This window comes from Enoplosus armatus, chromosome 19, assembly GCF_043641665.1.
Source record: "Enoplosus armatus isolate fEnoArm2 chromosome 19, fEnoArm2.hap1, whole genome shotgun sequence".
In the NCBI taxonomy this organism is placed as follows: domain Eukaryota; kingdom Metazoa; phylum Chordata; class Actinopteri; order Centrarchiformes; family Enoplosidae; genus Enoplosus; species Enoplosus armatus.
The window spans coordinates 7,719,395-7,738,705 of NC_092198.1; the positions used below are offsets into that span (position 1 = coordinate 7,719,395).

The following is a 19,311-nucleotide window of genomic DNA, read 5'->3' on the forward strand; positions in this document are numbered from 1 at the left end:
AGATCATAACATTTTTATATTGATATTGATTTATTAATTTATATTGATTTTTTAGATTACTGGACTGGCAATACAACATTGCAAAACTTATAGATCCATCTTACTCTATTATATAGGCATATAGAGTCATTTTGGTGGTAGTATTGTCATTCTAAATAAAGGTCCTTTTGTCCCTTGTCAGCACTGAAAGTGAAAAGATCAACAGGCCTATGTTATGGTCCCTGTCTGTACATCTAATGTGATTATCCATGTTTCCATATTTCTGTCCTGATGAGATTCTCTTCTCTTGAACAATAGTCCAAGTGCAAATGACAAGTTGCTTACTGCCAATGAAAACTTTGTTTCGGCCAAACCAGCTGTTCGCAGCTTTTATCTGAAAGTCTATAGGATCAATATTTTGGGAAATACGCTGAAGATCCATAACAGTTAGTTAAATATGAAGTCAAGTATGACGCTAGAACCAGGAGTCAATTAGCTTAGCTTAGTATTAAAGCCTGGCTCTGTCCAGAGTGAAATATAATCCACCAACCAGAACCTCTTAAGATCACCAATTGACATGTGTCTCATTTTCTTAATGCGTTCACAGCAATGTAAAAAAAGAACATTTCACATTCAGAATTCAGACACTCGAATAAAATGGCGGCAGCAGATGAAGTGCACTATGTAGTAAACAGGGAGAGATTTCTGACACTGCCACTTGAGCTGGAAATCTCACAGTAATAATTAGATATCGCTTGTTAATTAGTGACCTTTGGAGGTGCTGGTAGGCATACTTTCGAACTTGCGGCAGAGGCCTTGCTTCCAGTCTTTATGCTAAGCTAAGCTAACTGTCTCCTGGTTGTAGCTTCATACTTACTGGACAGACATGAGTGTGGTATTGATCTTCTCATCTACAGTAACTCACTGCAGGAAATGCAAATATCGTGTTTCCCAAAATGTAGAACTATTCCTTTAACACTTCATGAATGGTTCTTGACTTCTCACAGTTTAAGGTTAACCAGGAAGATTGTCTATTTATTACCGTCTTTGATGGCTAATGAAAGAAACTGCTGGGGTATCAGTAACAAAGGTGGGGTCAGAAAAGCAACGTTTCAAAACCCTAGAGTGCAGCAAAGCAACTTTCTATCCTGTGCGATTTTGTGTGACTCACCCTCTCATTTGGCTACGAGTAAGCTAAGATCTCTTTGAATTTCTCTTGGTTTTTTTGTGTGTGTTTCAAAAATAATACAGCTGCTTGGTGACAATCACATAGTACTGTACAAAAGCTTAATCTTAATCTACTAACTACAGCAGACAGTAGAAAGTCCAAGTGTGGTCGTGATTTCAATTACATTTTATTGCTGTTTGCTAATAGTTTGTGTGTTTTTATTCCCTCTGAACTAGCATGTAACTTTGTTCCACAAGGAATCAATGAATGGCGTGATCGGAAAGATGACACATCTCCACCCACCTCTGGGAAGTTCTGCAGTGCAAAAGCTTTGGCCATGTTGTGGAGCTCCGTGCAACTCATGGCTTCGGCCATAGCCAGCACTCCCAGACAGTTAGCTGCAGTCAACTGTTTCTCTGGAGTCAATAAAGAAGGTCGGAGAGATGCGGAAACAGACAGGACAGAGAGAGAGAGGACAGAGAGACCAAAACGAGAGAGAAACAAAGACACAGGAAAATTGATTAAGACAGAGGAAAAAAAACGTATTCAGACATCCATAAAAAGACGCTGCAGGGACAGAAAAAGCAGCTGCAGGTAGCACAGACCCATTGCCTATCGGGCTGTGTATCTGCCTGAGACTAAGGGAGAACAAGTATAATAACTCAAAACAGCTCGGGGACAAACAACGAAGGGAATCGATCGCTCACAGCCCGGGCAGGAGGTGGTGGATGGCAGGGAGCGGGATTTGGGATTAGCTGGGCCACTTTAAAGAAGTCCTGTCAGATCTCGGGGTCTACTACACATACACACACACAAAGCTGAGAATATATGAAACTACCCTGATAGCTGGGCCGGCAGGGAGAAGGCTTATGCTACCGACTGTGATCTCTTGTAAGGGTGCAGCATTTAAGGTGGTGTGTCTGTAATTCTAGTTTTTTAACACACATTGCCATTTATCACAAGAGAGGGAAATGTGTTGGCAGTGTAGTTCACACACACACACACACAGGCAGGCAAACGCATGGATCAACTGGGTCAGTGGCCACTGAAAGAGGCCTGATTAAACAATAGCCATCAAAAGGAAGCAACGCCAGGCCTTTTATCACTGGAGACCGAGAGTCTTTCCTAAACAAATATCAGTCAATAAAGGTCAACTAACATCTGTTAAATCACAACTAAACAAAAGCCAAACCAAATACTGAATAAAAGCGGGCTTCACGCTGCATCAAAGTGGGGGTTAGAGGCTAAACAAAAGGCCGTCTTAAAATGTGCCTCTGTTGTGCCATTTGGGCAGATGAAGAGTTATTCCACTGTGTATGCTTGCACACTCAGAACATTATGTTGCATAATGCTTTCATCAGATTCCTCAGCCAGGTTTTCCAGTTTAATTTGTTGCATAAAAGTGTGCTGCAAACTCTGTTTTAGTTGTGACAATGTGAAATATTTGAATTAAACTTCAGAACAGTTGAAACTTGGAGCTTGTTGCTAATTCACTTGAAATAAATGATTTCTCACAGAGTAGCAGGCAATGAGTTTTTATTTGCTTGCATCTGAAGTTCTGTGAATAAAAATCAAAGTGGTGTAAGTAGGTCGAGGAGATGTTTGCCATTTCTCCTCAATGTATTTGTTACAAACTTCAATAACATCTGACACAGTATCAATTTCTCTTTGCTCAAGGACACACGCCTGTATTTCTCCCCTTCAAATGATCTGAAATGTCATGAATCTTGTTGAGGAGGAATGGCTTGATGTCTCACTGGCAATGAAGTCTACAAATGGCTTCCCTGTTTTCTCCCGTTCTTCCGCCCAAACCGAGAAAAACAAATCAATAATGTGGGCCGCTGGTTCTCTTTTACTTTCCTTTCACTCTTTTCCTGCTGCTGACCTTTTTGCTAACATGTACTTCCCCTGTGTTACCGATACCCAAAACAATTTGTTAAATGGAATGCAAAACCTGACATTTGCAGCTTTTTGGTTGGTTACCCGCTAAAATCTGAAACATGCCATTTGCTTTTCATGTGACCCCCTTGGGCTCCAGAAAGCCCCTCCTCTCCTTTGCTCCACTTCCCATACCTTGTCTTAGTATCAATCTGTTTTGCTATTTTTCGATTCCATCATGGTTCAGACCAGAGGATTTGACATTTAACTGACAATTGTTCCCTGACCTTTTTATAAATCGGGCCTCGTGCTTGGTCCGGCCCACTGGGACGAGATCAGAGGCACGGTGCCCAACTGAGAGTGCTAGCAGGCAGAATTCTCACACGGCTGCTAGCTTTGGAGACATGACAAAAAGAAGCTTGATGTGCCAGAGACAGGGAGGGAATTTAGGTTCTGCACACAGCATGACGACGTGAAAATACACCAGGCTGTAGATACTGAGTGTAGCTGCAAAGGTCGCATGGGAATACCTGAGGTAATAAGCATGCACACTTGCTGTTTTCAGAGCTGTTCCTACCTAGGAAGGAGACACAGACTTTACAGAAGGTGTTGAACTGGAACTTGTTGGCGGCCTCCAGCAGCGTCTTGGCGTTGGCCGAGTCGATGACCAGCGAGCCCGTGTAGACGAACTCGAGCAGCAGCTCCAGCACGTCAGCGCTGATGTTGCTCATGTTCAGCTCCAGCACCTCCCCGCTCCTCGTCTCCCCCGACGACCTGATCAACCAATCACGGCAGAAAGAGGCGAGTTAGGGATACTCTGAGAGGAAAAGCGAAAAAGAAACAAAAACAAAAAGAAGATAGGGACACAAATACGTGTATGCTACACACGACACCAATAAAACACCTGGGCCAGTACGAGAGTGGGGAGAAAGTAAGAGAATCATTACACAATAAGATAACAACGTAAAGTGAAAAAGGGACAGAAACAGAACTTTGGATGGTTTCTACTTTTTTATGGGGCTAGCAGATTTGCAACTATATTGCTGCATCTGAAACAAAATGTCCTCTCTGAACAAAGATTAGGCAAACAAAAGTTATTGCTTTGTTTCAACAGGCATGCTTATCACATGTGTGTTTTCATGTATGCATAGTTTTAGAGGTAGACATGCATACATGGCAGGGTACATATGAGCTATCAGACAGAAAACAGAGAGAGAGAAAGTGACAGCACAGTTCATACACTGACATATGACAGGATGTAAAGTATGCTGGTTAAAGAATGTTGTGCTGGAGAGCTCTTGCTGTTCGTGAGCCTACACCGCTGCCGTGTGCGTGTCGGATGTCAAAGCAGTAGAGTATCCACTCCTACTGGGATGGTGTAAGAGGTGCCAGGGAGTGCTTGGATGAGCAAATTAAATAGAATATGATATCCCTTCGTAATGCAGAGCCCGAGATGTTCGGGGAGTGGAGGGCTGCTTTTCAGAACTGGGCCACATTGTGACTTCACCGGGATCAAATGGCAGAGATTAGTTCACATGCAGGATCCTCCCCGGGGGAGGCATGAGAGAGTTAAATAACACCTCGCCATCCGTGTTTAATGTCCCATGTGAAACAATAATCCACTCAAGGGCAAAATAAATGGAATCAAAGCCCTGCAGAAGGCATGCCCCCACTACTATGTCTCTCTTCCTGCGGCTACATCGACAATATGAAAAGTAGCCCACATTAAGATGGATGGAGGCTGTTTGCTTCTGTCACTCATGGTAGCATGATGATAATGCTCTGTCTGTTTCTCTGTGTGTGTGTGTGTGTGTGTGTCTTTTCCTTTTCTGTTGGAACCAGTTTGTTGGATTAGAAATCATGACAAACAGTCAGCATTTAGTGAGACACAGACAGCAAAACAAACAAGATGAGACAGGTAGACGAAATGGTTAGAGTGAAGATGAGAGAAGAGAGGTTGAGAGTAAGGGGGTGGGGGTGGGATTGATGAGGAGGAAGCAAAAGGAAGGGAGGCAGGGCGAGACGGTTCTTCCACAGGGAGCCAGCAGCCATCCTTCTGAGGGAGGGATTGGGTTGTTCCATGACTGTGCCTTGGTCTTTTAAATAAGAGATATCCCCGCCCACCCCCGAAAAAAATCCACCATCACACCTAAACAGAGCCTTTGTCCCCGCTGCAATAATCATCAGTAGCCTGTAGTGTATGAACTGAGACATTAGTCGTCATTTAAAGCGCACTCAGGTGGTGAGAGGGGAGAAGGACATCCAAAAATAAAATAAAAAGACAATGGCATTTGTCTCTGGATGGACATTGGCTGGAAAAACCAAGGTAGTTACTCTTTTTCCTCCTGCAAAGCAAAAAGCCACATAGTGTTATTGCCCTTTTTCCGCACAAAGCCCTGCAGTGGGGGCAGGTAGTAAGACAGAAAGAAGGGAAGGGGAGTGTCGTTCAGGGTTAAAGTGATGGAGGGAGGTGGGGAAGAAAAGAGGAGGGGGAGAAGAGCTTAAAATAAAAGAACGGCATGCTCATCAACCTGCTCAATTAGTGCAATAGGAACCATCTCGAGTGGCAGTTTGTTTTGTCTGAGCACTTATGTTATGGAAATGACTTATCCAGAGCTTCTAAAGGAGGTGGATATTTATGCTGCGTCTGATTGCAGACTTGAATTTAAATAGTGAAAGAGGGAGGCAGGGGAGGACAGGAAAGACAGAGGAGGAGAGATAGGGCGAGGGTTGGGAAAAAAAGATGGGCACACTCAGGCAAAGAAATTTGTTTGTGAAAAATGCACCACTTATTCAAGAGGAAGTCTTAAAATCAGCAGAGACTGTCAAAATGGTGGTGAGCAGAGGCAGAGAGGAAGGAGGGGAGCTGCAACACACACACACACACACACACACACACACACACTTCCTAATACATCCTTCAACCTAAAAAAAACCCATTTTACAGGGTATACATTTAGCTTGTTCTTACAAGACCATCTATTCTGTGAAGAACATACACTACCAAGATACATTATGATAGAGGCTTATTCACATGCAAAGCCTACACTGTCTGGGCTAAAAATGGCCTGCATTTACATGTTCTGTCACAACATAGATCAGGAATAAATTATAAAAATAAACAAACATAATGCGGTAGCTTTATCAGTGTTGGGATTCGTGCTTTGCTTGTGTTTGCTTTGTTGCATTGAGCCCACGGTATTCCATCCATAACATCAGGTACTATACTAAGGGAGACTTCAAGGCTATCTGGCAGGAACAAGTCAAACGCTCTAAAGGACAAAAAGGACAGGGTGACAGGTGGAGAGTTTAAAAGCCCAAACTGCGGTCCACTTGTGAACACAGGGCCATCAGCATGAGAGGAAAAGCTGAACGTGGACATTGGATTGACATAACTCTTGATACAAAAACTTAACTTCAAAACAGAAGTTTATGGAGGAAACCGGGAAAAGAACCATCTGCAAGTGCCAATGGGTTAGAGACTAAAATTTAATTTACAATCAGTGTTGCTTGAACACTTTTGTGACTTCACACAATCGGAGGGCCAGTTCAGGGAAATAAAAACAGCATTTTCTTACCCACCTTTAGTGGTATCTAGCTGTGCAGGACATTTTCATTTGTCCAGAGAGATCCATCTCTGAGATTTCTGCCTTCACCCAAATACAATTTAGGTTAATGGAATTTCATTTGTGGTGCTCACAGCATTACATTAAAAAAATCAACAGCAACATCTATTTCCAGATATAATGTCCTGGTTACTTTGGGTAATCCACATACGTCACAGTGATCAGTTTTCAATAAAACAACTTTCTTATACCAAAGAAATAAATAGTCCCTATGAAAACGGTTGAGGGGTATTCTGTGAATTATCTGGACATTAGGCCTCACGCATGATTTATTGCATTCACCAATTTTTCTCGTATTTAGAATTTTCTTTCAGGTAAGAATGAAATCAGACCTGTCATACGAGTCACACAGAAGCAGATATCCCTTTCTTCTCAAGGGTTTGACTTATAATCAATTAAAATGCCTTAATCGGATTGAATTTGTTTTTAATTAAGTAAAATTAAAAAAAGTGCAAAATTATGATTCTGTTCATATATCATCATCCGCTTGGCTTGCCAATTTACTGAGAGGTTTTTGATGACATGCTGTTGGCATCTGTATTAATATTTTATTAATTTCGGGTCCCCTAATACGACTACTTACGGTGCTAAATGTGTTATCTTTTTATCTGCTGATTTCTGACAGCAGGTTAACATCTTTGTGAATGAAACATGCCACTAATGAAGTGCAACAGGCAGCCTTGTATGGCAATTTAGGGGCGTTGATTATGCTAATGATCAGATTCTCACAAACGTGCACCTATGAACCTCATGAACAGGTGGCCTTCATCAGGCTGAAATCAGCAATTTGTGGCAAGTATACATAAATAGACCTTTTTGTTGAAGAATAAGATCCTTTTTGTTTAACCAGGAACAGAAGTCTCGCTCAAGGAGAAGTCTCTCTCTGAAATCTAGCGGGAGTTGAGTTGCTGCAAGAAGACAACAGTGTTTCTGGTTAAACAAAAAGGTCTATCTCTGTAGGGATCTTTTTTTCCATAATGTTGTCAGACACTTAGCATAACAGTCTGAGCGCAATTGCCCACAAGGATTAAGTTGTTAATACTGGACCAATTCCAAAGGTTTTGGTAACTATTACTCATTTAGACAAATTTGTAAAATAAAAAATAGGGCCCTTTAAGAGAGTTTAGTGAATTGGACTTGAAACGTCACAGAAAAAAGTAAGAGAGATGTAGAATAACAATATGAAAATTGTGCATGAGGCCCCTTGTTACTGGAAAGGACTGCTACTGTTGCTGTGAGCAGAAACACAAACACAAAGTTCATTCACCCTTGTTGTAAAGGGTTAATGGCAGAAATCACACACACCTCAAAACTTGGACAAAACTATTATTAGAGAGAGTAATTTGGGTGAACTGGCCCTTTAAATACAGCTAGTCAGAACAATGTTGCTAATTGAAATTTGAGGGGAGTATTACAGTGTCCTGTCTTCCCCTCAGGCTGAATGGAGCACTCAGGGCTCAGCTGCTGTGTTCACACAGAGCCGACACTGTAATGGGCTTTAACACAGCTCTCTACCCATCTCATAGTCATAACACTCTCTGACTCACAAGCATAGAAAGCTCATGGGTCGACACAGAGAGAGAAGAAGGGAGAGAAACAAATGGCATGAAAGCATGTGTCAGGACTGCTCAAAGATTCTGGGCCTTTTTACATTACTGTGGTGTGGAGATGCAGTGGCCATAAATTAAATACCTGCAGAGCACACTTATTGGAAAATCCTGAGGGGTAAAATGGAATTACCGGAGATGATCTGTCTCCCTGCTCTGTGCATCGGCCCTTTAAAGGGTAGGGTAATAGGTTTTCGGGTGGGGGCGTGGGGCAGACGTGTGCGTACATTTTGGAGTGGCATTACATCCTTCAGGTATCATGGGGGAAGATGGCAGGTTGAATGAACACACACTGTAGTGGGAGGCCTGAATACTTGAGGTGAGGGTGGGCAGTCGAGGAGGGAGACGTATATTTAAGGATTTTGTTGAAAACGAAATCTTAAAAGATTTTAAATTTGTAGGATAGAAAGTTTAAAGCAATATTTTAAGATTTCTTTGAAAACTCATGCCTGATGTGGAGACTGAGGAGCATCTTCCAAAGAGAATTTTTTTTCAAACAGATTTTCATAATTACTTTCCCGCTCCATGCTGCGGCTCTTTGCCAATTAAGCCTTCAATTTCTTAAGTGAGTCATTGGGTTGGTGTGTGTGTTTGTGTGTGTGTGTGTGTGTGTGTGTGTGTGTGTAGCTAGGCCAGGATAAAATAAGTGTGATGTGCACTCCCTAACCCTCCAGTATTACATCTCTACTTTCTCTCTTTGACTAATGGCAGCCTGCCTGGATAACACACAAGAATTATGTCCTTACATCCTACGTGCGCACACACACACACACTAAAGCATGCATGCAGTAAAACACATGCACACGCTTCATGTCAAGTACATTTGCACACACATTTTCCCAATTTCAAGCTCACACTGTACACACACACTCACATGCCGCGGTGGTTTATAGCGAGCTGACAGGGGGTCTGAAGAGCAGTGAATGCCTCCTGAATGAGATGGGCGAGGGAGGGCGGGATACAGAGCATATAAGGAGATGAAGTCTCTCTCTCTCTCTCTCTCTCTTATTTGACCTCATAAAGATATGGACAGTAGAGAGCCACGTGTAGCCTCAGCATCATTCCAGCTGCACTGAAAGAGTGACCTGAGCTGCACATGGGCGGCTGTAACTCAATGACAGACAGGCCTTTGGCTTTCTCTGCTCCTCTTTGACCGAGTCTGCGACACTCTGTCTGGCTGCAAACACCTCACAGCTATGACCAAAATGGTGTCCTTCTCTCCCTTCATATTCTCTGCCTGATCTCACTTTTATTCATTTGTTTTTGCTCCCTTTCTGTCCTTCTCTTGTCAACTCCTCACTGCTCTCATTTCCATAAAGTCAAGGTGCCACATGCCTTATGAAACAGCAGTGGCAGCAGTCACTGTTGACGGTGTTGTGTTAGCATAATGCTGATGATCATGACTTCATTACATCAAACTAAAGACGTCTTACAAAATTAACAATTAGGATAACAAATTCATTAGAAATTCTCCAGTGTGAAGTCGAACGAGAAGATTTCTATTTTAGACATAATCTCGTGAAAAATGACAGTGTTATGACAATAAATCAAAGTAGTTTTACAATTAATTAACCAATTAATGAGAATTTGCTCTATTAAACTGTCAAATTAAACAAGAAAAATCAGACAATGTAGGCAGCAGCAGGCGTGAGGATGAGCTTGATGAAATTCAGCCCGCTCCGCTGGGAGCCTCGGTGTCTTTCAGGGGCCCCGTCTTTACGCATAAATGATCTGGCTTCGTCCCGGATAAGAGGTGCAGACGAGACAATCTGATAGACAGGTTGACCAGCATGGGGGCTTCAGTTCTCTCCAAAGTCACTTCAGTCTCCCAGGAAGCTTCTCTGCCACTGCCAAGGTCAAAGGAAAACTTGGCGTCTCTTTTTTATTCATGGGGTGTGTATGGGTGTAGCTGTCACGGAGATGAGTGGTCCAAGTACAGACGGGGCTCTGTGGCTTTTCTACCTCTGTTCTCTCTCTGGTCTTCTTCACTCTCTTTCCATTCAGGAGGAACAAGTGTATCGGTGGTGAACGCGGAGGCCGCGGCGGCTGATAAGCAGCTCTTCGCTCTCTGATGAGCCCGCGTGTGGAGGCAGCATGGCTGCGGGGCAAAGTGGCAAACTTCCCTAAGGCATTCCAGCTACTGCTAGCGACTGTGTGTGTCTTTCTGTTTGTCTTTGTCTTTGCTCAGCACTTCATCCCTAGCCTTGCAAGCGAGAACAAACACACACTCACACACACATGCACACAAACAACACCAAGGCGGCAAAACAACTTTGGGTCCAGGGGACTCTCAATCAAGCCGAAAACACCTGCAAGGATTTGAAGTAAGGATGAGGACATTAGGGAATTATGGTATTCCCTCCCCGGTAAACAAGGCAGATAAAAAAAGACATACTTGCGCTATCAGACTTTACACAGGCATACTCACGCACATGTGCACACACATCTAGTGACACTAAAAAGGTCTGTGGCTGACACACACACACTCTGTGTATGCAGACAGGCACCCACGGAAACAAAACAGCCCGTGAAGACAAAAAAATATGGAGTATGAAGGGCAGAATACTAGGGGAATACTTAGATCCACATCAAATGAATACATTAGTGAAGGGTGGTGTTAACCTGTGAAAGTGGTGGTTCAGTAAGCTGTCTTAGATGTGCTTTTGTTTTGTCCTTTGTTTATGACTCTGAAATGTTTTTTTATTATACTAACCAAGATTTATTAGCATATGAAAAGGCTGTTTTGCAGCAAAAACTCAAGAATTAGCAACAGAAAAATGTGGTAGCTTGGGAGACAAAAATCCCTCTGCCCACAGAAGACAGCGTGGCTTCGGCGAATTACCACCCAAAGTGTAGAATGTATGATTCTTTTGTTTTGGCCCTTTGGTGAGTTTTAAAACATCCCCAGTCATGGAACATTTTCACTGCTCATTAAAATGGAAATGTGGTTAAATTGCCCTACATGGGGAGGAAAGGTAATGACGAGGGTTGACCTTTTTTTTCTCCAGTTTCAGATACATTCATTTGAGCGGGAAGAGGAAGGAATGGCTGCTGGCCCTGTGCTAGGAACCAAAGTCTTCACACACCTGCAAGAGAGAGAGGGGAAGGGAAGAAAAAAAAAAGCGACACAAATGCGCCCTATGAAAAGAACAGATTGGATCAACAGCTGGTGGGAGGGGAAGCGAAGGCAAACCTTTTCACCAGGTCCTTGAAATACAAGCTGCAGGAAGCTAGAACATTTTGGTGGACTTCAAACTCTTTGCCTTCAACAATAATTTTCAGGTCTGTAAACTCTTTCGCTCTGCGCTGTTGGTTCAACTCCTTCAACATCTCTGTAGAACAAGAAAAAGAAACAGACAACGCCACATTTGGGTTTTAGAATTTGCATGAGCAACAATAGCATGGCAACAAGAAACAGAACATAATGTGGAAAAGTGCAGATTGTAAAACACAATATTGCTGGCCACTCTTAAGAAACAATGTTCATTATATGATAGAGAAGAAGGGACATTTCAGATTTGGTCAAACATGTCAGCAAAAGCAAAATGAGATGTGTGTATAAACATGTAGCAGAAAAGAGTGCATAAAGGAAAGGAATAATAAACTCTCATAATCTGTACTGTACTAGGTAATATGCAATACCCAAAGCATGCTGGTGGATAACACAGGACTAGGAATGAGATCAAAAACTAGGATTATTATGAGAAAAGACACTTGTTTAACTGCACTTGACCTCTGTAAATGTACACTGCAGCACTAGAACTTCAATGACAGGAAACTGAATGAGATTAAAAATCATCTAAAAAGAGATGTGGGCTGAAAACAGAGACACTGTCAATGCATTATTCATATTGAAATAAAATTCTTTGGCTTCTCACAAGTGCCCCTACTCGGCAGAGAGTTGACCTTCAAACGTCGCTCAATGAGAAAACAACTGCTTATCCCCAAATCCCAAAACCTGCTTCTCTCTCTCTCTCTCTCTCTCTCTCTCTCTCTCTCAAAAAAAAACTGCTCACCCACCCTTGTCTTCCACTCTGGAGAGGGAAAAAAATTTAAAAAAAAGGGACGATACACAATCTGAGAAAACATGCTCGGAGCAAACCAATATGCTGTTGAAGGCCACAGTACACGGTGAGTTGTATAATGTGGTGTAGTAGCACCATGTTGGGCCTGGCCTTACTGTAGCGTTGGGTCGGAGGCGCTTGTTTCTCTGCGTCTTAATGAGGCACCATGAGGGGACGCTGAGAGTGAAAACCAGCGGGACACTAGCATTTTACTCTACGGCCTTAGGAACACTGCAGCTTTGTTAATCTCCTATCAAGAATGCTACTAAAAGAGAACACTAGGAGACTCAAATGCTTAGCTACAGACACGATAATGTGGAGCATTACGTTTATAGAGGGAGCCAGCTTCTGTACTGTCTTCTCAGCATTAACAGAGCGTTTCACAGAAACTGCAGGCTGTGAGGCGTAGTAAACATCTATTTGGCACAAAGCGCAGTCTGCGTTGTATAAAAAGGCACATATTCCATGCTGGGGAAAGACAGGCAGTAGCGATAGTATGAGATACATGATGGTTTAGATAAGAAAGTTGGCAAGTCCTCCCTTGATCAGCAGAAGGGATTACTTCTCGTGAAACTCGTCTACCTTCTTGCTTAAACATGGAAATCTGAACAGTGGCAATGCAGAGTCATCTGTTGTCATGCGTAACAAGCAAGATGTGCATGAGTGTGGATGAATGTGTGCTTTACACAACCGTCTAGCCATTAAATGTGAGAAAGTGATCAGATTTGTGATTGTATCGACGACATAAAAGCTGAAATAAAAGAGTATGTCTTTATCAACCTGAAAGAGGTCTGTGTTCACCGCAGACTCAAAGCAGGGATTTAATTAACCTGGAATGACACTCGCCCCTCTATTTGGCTGAAATATCCACTCATTTAGCTCTTTCCATTCTCCTGACTGACACTGGGAGCTCAGCTCTGAATTAATTCAGTAGATGAAATTATACAGTATAAAGACATATGACAAATAAGGTGCAATTCAAAAGCGTGCTTTAGTAAAAGCCTTTTCTCGGAGCAGCGCATCCTTCAGAGTTATCGCATCAAGGAATAAATGGCCAGAAAGAAAATGACCTGGTTATTAAACATGCTGAATACCAAATGGGGGGAAAAATAACAATAGATCCAATTTTTGACAATACGTCTGTTGTACTTTGACTAGATGCACAGCTGCACGGTTAAAGTGAGCCATACACATGCACATGCAAACACAAAGGATGCCATTTGCCTTGTCTTTCATCCATCTCTCTCCACTCTCCACATTCCACTCCATTGCTGCTTGTCAGTTGGCCAGCTATCTGATTACTGTGTGGGCATGAGCTGTGAATAGTGAATACACAGTAGTTTCGAGTTTGCATTAGTGAATCTCCAGCGACCGATATGGCTCTCACCTCCAATCAGCCACACCACATACCATCCATTTGCCCCAAGAATAGAGAAAGTGAGAGGGGGGAGACAGAGAACTCCACTTGTCAGCAAACAATGGCCGCCTCCCTCAGAGCCGTGCAGACACACCTGAATGCCTGATGGAAAAGCTAATTATGGCTTCTTGGGGGTGGATTGGTGAGGCCCCCCTACCATAACACCTCATCACCAAAGGGGACCATGAAACTGCACATGGCATCCCCATTCTCAGGTCTGGCATGGAGTGTGGGGAGGCACAGACATGTTCAATGGGAGCACTGCGGCTTTGAAACACCATACGTCTCAATACTCGCAAGGGAAAATCTCTCAAGGACCGCCAAATTCTGCAACAGAGAGTCGCACCGGACGGAAAAAAATAGTGGTAAGGTTTATTTTGTGGGATGGACACAGAAATCCTCATCGGGGTATATTGTGCTACAGTTGTTACAGGAGTATATCATGGAGTTTTCTGCCCCTAAGCCATTCACAATAATTACAACGCCCTGAGCTGGCTCTTCGTGATTGGTTGACACACTGCTCAAGGGGCATGAAAACAGTACCAACTCTGCTGTTCAGCCTAGTAACTCTGCCCCACTGTCAAACATCTCAGGGTGCTGTGGCCAATGGGGTCCTCGGGTGCGATTTCCAGTAACCTATCAGCGCGTACCGCGCCTCCCTACTGTAAGCTGTAGTAAGTCGCTCACTGTGCTGTGATTGGCTCCTGTAGGCAGACGCAGCACACCGTTGGCTGCTGAACTTGGAGCCATTTTAGGGTGTTTTACATTGTGCCTCTGTAGACCACCATTTTGTGTTTACACAAAAGTCGAGACTTTGAGATTCATCTTCATAAGCTCATAATATTTTAGGATTTTTTTGAGCAACTCCAACACTTGCCTGAGCTGCTGTGTGAATTATGCTAAAAATGTTAAGGGCAAAAATGATGTAGAAATGTCTATATTACAGCAAAACACATTGGGACAAAGCAGGGCAGTCATTATGTGACGCTTTCTACACCTTTGTGAAGATGTACGATCTTCAAATTTCTATTTTCCCTTCTTTAGAAAATGTCTAAAATAGTTTCTTAAATATGAAATTCAACTCACAACCCGTAATATTAGTTGACTTTTCAGATATTTAGCTCTTAAATGTATAACTTTGTTTCTTCATGTATCTGCTTCAAAATGTTTAGGTTGATTTTTGTATTATTTTTGCCAAATAACATGCAAGCAATGAGCAAGCAATGAGTTGACAAAATACAAAATGCAAAGGAGAGTAAAACAATAGAAAATATTTTTAAAAAATCTTTCAGAGCAAGTAGATGAAGAGGATTTGGCAGAGAAGGTTGTTACTCAAGACAGGCAAGATATGACAACCTGTGAAGTGCCATATATACAATAAATATAGCACAAATACTTTTACTTTTGCAAGTTCATAATCCATTTTAGAATTACTTCTCTTATCACTCGTTTTCCTTCTTATCTTCTCTGATAAATCTTGTTTCTACAGCACAAGCAAACATGTAATCGTCCACATATCTCTATCCAGTTGGATGACACTCTATGTTGCACAGCAGAAAGGACACTGATGTGTTCACTCTGACCTTTTTGTTCTCTTTTAAACTTTCAACAATCAATAACCACCAACACTCACGGCTTAATTACCCAGAACAAACCATGCTAGCTGATCAATAACCCAGTGTACAACTTGCCATAATGGGTTTTCTTAAGCTTGGACAAAACTACAGTATGACATTTTTTTTTTCATGATCATTTTCCACACCACGTATGAAAATGAAATGAAATTACTTTTTATCTTCAAAGTCACTAGATGATAAAGCTATAAAGCAGTTCTTTCATTAATATTTTCTGACAATGTCTTATGCTCTATGAGCCGGAAAAAATCCTTACAAAATTATTAAAAAATTAATCAAATTAGATTACAAACTTTTTGGTTTTCGTTACGGTTTATTTTTCAGTATTACATTCTGCGTCTGTGTTTTATTCAAAATTATATTGTTTGATCGCATTAAATGTTAAGAAGAAATATGAGTTAAATACATTTACCATCCCAATGATATTGTCATACATTTGTTTGTATTTCATGGTAAGTAATGCCACCATGATCAAAATTATAGTAAAAAATATTAATAATTGACAATGATTATATAGAAAATCACATCAAAGATCAAATGATCATTTAATGATAACCTTTTAAAAAAAAACAACTGACATTTATTTGCAAAGAAATTAATTTGAAAATAATCAAAAAAACCCCGATTTAATTTAAGTAGTTCTTTGATTACTTTCAATCAAATTAGGTTAAAGTTTGCAAGATAAAAAGAATTAAAGGAAGTCTGTTTATTGCTTATTTTAAAGCAGATTAGACTGAAGGAGTCCGATTAAAATAGCTTCCTTGTAGAAAGTATTTTGAGAAGTAGGGACGTTTGAGAAATTCCATTTCAAAGAAGAACTTGCAACAGAATAAGACGAGCGGGCCAAGAGCGTAATTCATAGTAAATGCACACAAAAGAACTCTTTCCAAGCAACAAGCTTTCACAGTGTCATTCCCCTGCAGAGAACAGAGGGCCTGAAACCAGCAATAAAACACTATATGGTAATGTCAGGAGGATTTATGTGAAGTGGTACATTAATAATAAAACAGAATTAGGATGAATAAATGATCTGATACTAATTATAAGTTCACTTGTTTTTGTCACAGAAACCAAAACATTACAGTGCAGATCTGAGCATCAGACAGATGGATATTTGGAGAAAGCTGTTTCCCATGCTGACTTTGATAAGGCAAACACTTTAAAAGGTTTCCCTGCTTCTGACTGCACGCATTGAATACACCCACACGTAGCATTCACATACCGAGAGATGGTCAAAAGTTCACTATCAGTACAAGTTGTTGGATAATGTAATCTCTCTATTCTGCAACCTCAGGTCCAAAGTACAGCAGCCAGAAAGACTCAATATCAGCTCTAATGCCAAGGAGCCATTCATATATATATTTATAAAACATATTTTTCTATGCTTGCGTATTTAAAATCAGGTTATAAGATCCTCAGATCATAGTTTAAAATAAATAAATAATAAAAGATTTCTGGACATCAGACAACAGAGGCATTTGTGAGTGAGCTTGCTAAAAGAGTCCAATAAAATAGAGCTGTTTAAATAAAAATAACACGTCTTGACTTTTTGTACTTGTTCTAACTTTAGGAAAATATTTAGTCAGGAAAAGAAGGCAAAAATATGTATTTCTGTATAATTACATGCTGTACAGGTGCAATTGCAATTGTGGAAAAAAGCAAACAATATAAATCCTCATTTACATTTTACATGTTTCTGTGGGATGCAATTATTTTAGGATTCCATTAATGTGCATTTTGTCATGCTCCAAAGTTGTCTGAGAAACAGAAGGAGGGCAACTTTATGGAAAATAAAAATCTGTCCTGTTCTTCTATTAAATTGAATTTACATGTTTAAATCCACCTACTTCTCTTCATCTGGCTCAAATCTCTATAATGACAAGATTGTTCAAAATGTAATATATTCAGTCTTTATATTACATTTTATTATAATACAATAATTTAATTGATAAATTTTTCTGGCTAACAAAGATAAAAAAGCTAAAAAAGATTCACTTCAATATATTTCCCCTAGCGCTCACGAGGTCTAACTAAAGTCGTACGATCTAACTGCTTGTAATAAATAGAATAAACCAAAATGTCCAGATTTTGCATGACGTTTCGTGGGATTTTTATGGAATATTATTGACTAGATCCCTGGTGCCTGAATAACAGTATCAAGTACAAAAATTTAAATAAAAACATTTTAGTAGTTGTTTAATCACCATTGTAACGCTCAGGTGCTGTTACAGTATGAAGTTTTCACAAAATGTCTTATTTAGTCTTCTTTTGATATATCATATATTTGATGCAGTCAATACTCTTCAATATAAATGGAGTTGACTTCAGATAAGTGAGTATTTCACCAAGAGACTGTATTTAAAATTATTTGTTTTCTTTATTTTAAAGTCTTTCTGTTAGAATTTCACATTTTGGTGTTCGTACAATATTCCAAAGAAGGATTCAGTACACTGTAATGTCACACTGATATGAATTATATACATTATTATTTCCTATTTGCTAGCACAAAAGAAAGGATGGAGGCATCCACTTTTCAAAAGGAAAGTTTCCCAAGCCATTATCTTTAAAGCCACCAACTTCAGCTCAGTGGCTAAATGTCAGGCTTTAACAGGTGCAAAATGTCATGGACACTATCAGGCCACTCTATCTAGATGCCATCTTCGGAACAAACAATGCTTTACGTAGATAAAAGCCGACAGATCTCATGTGTTACACAAGCTAGACTGGGTCTCTTCAAAGGCACAATTACTCTAAACAGCCTTTAAAACATACCTCTAACAATCACCGCCACATTCATTTCTGCAGACGTCTCAACAGTTTGTGCCTACTCCCAGCAAATCAGCTCACGCAAGGTGTCAGAGATCCTCGAGACCCCTTGAGTCTCTTGCTGTCCTGATTTCAGTCTGTAAGAGAGCAGTGGCACCATATAGCCTTAGAGAATAGTCCATGATGAGGACGCTTTATTTTTCCCCTGCTCAAATCTGCTGAGCTGAGCTGCTTGAGCCTGCTGTCAACGAGCCTGGACTGAGCCGGGGGGGGGGGGGCACTATGAAAGAGAAAAGGAACAGGGGGAAAGAGAGAGTGAGGAACTTGTGCCCCTCAAAGACTCCAACTGGGCCTTGCATTCTCCAATAGGCATGCAAGGAAAGACCTGGAGGAGCACAAAGCACAGCTCTGCTCTGTCCTGTCCTTCACTGCACAAACCTCTACATATCCCCTCTGGTCCAAGGTCAGACATGTACTCACACACAGACATGCAGGCAAACAATTGGCACTAGTAGAACAAAGTCGAGGCAAATACAAGAACAGGCTCTGAGGAGGAAGAACATAAACAAATAGAGCCCTGGGAGCATCCGTTGGCCAGCTGCAACAGTGTGACAGGATGTCATGCAGTGTTCTCTGGTTCTTTGTGTTTGTGTGTAGTGAGAAGAGGAGAAAGTCTCCGGTCCCGGCTGGTGCAGCGGCTTCCTCATTAGCCAGGCGGGGGGGGGGGGGGTCGGTGACAAGCGGTCATACTCCCTCAAACAGGTTTTAAGGATGCTCCCGTGGTTAGCAAACAAGAGCGCTGTCATATCTCTCCCTTCCTCCAGGCTCTGCGACGTCTGGTCAGAGTTTGAAAAAAAAAATCAAATGCTGCAGACCCTTTAAACGTATACTGAAACGGCAAAAAAGTTGCCTATGACTGTCTTCTGAAGACACAAAGTAGAAATATGTACTGTATGCATATACTGCGGGCTACAAGTCAGGCTGGTTACAATTCACAGGAAGTTAAAATTTACATTCAGTGCTGCAGTTATGACATTACAGCTCAAAGAATCTCCTGCCAGGCTGATGCAGCTATTTTAAACCACAGGAAAAAAAGAGATTTACTGTAGCAGAGTTACTGCTCCTAAAACTAACAAAATTTAAGAGAGCGAGAGGAGGGATTTTTTTGGGAA

General features: G+C 41.3%; 1 protein-coding gene across 2 annotated transcripts in view; it reads right to left on the reverse strand.

Annotated features, from left to right (window-relative positions):
• LOC139302189 (kelch-like protein 29) overlaps positions 1–19,311 on the reverse strand; it is a 125,135-nt gene that overhangs the window by 57,435 nt on the left and 48,389 nt on the right. For both annotated transcript variants that reach the window (XM_070925804.1, XM_070925805.1), the window contains 3 exons: positions 11,452–11,590; positions 3,603–3,799; positions 1,451–1,563 (listed from right to left, as the gene is read on the reverse strand). In XM_070925804.1, the coding sequence (XP_070781905.1) occupies positions 1,451–1,563; positions 3,603–3,799; positions 11,452–11,590 (449 nt within the window). The remainder of the gene's footprint in view (positions 1–1,450; positions 1,564–3,602; positions 3,800–11,451; positions 11,591–19,311) is intronic.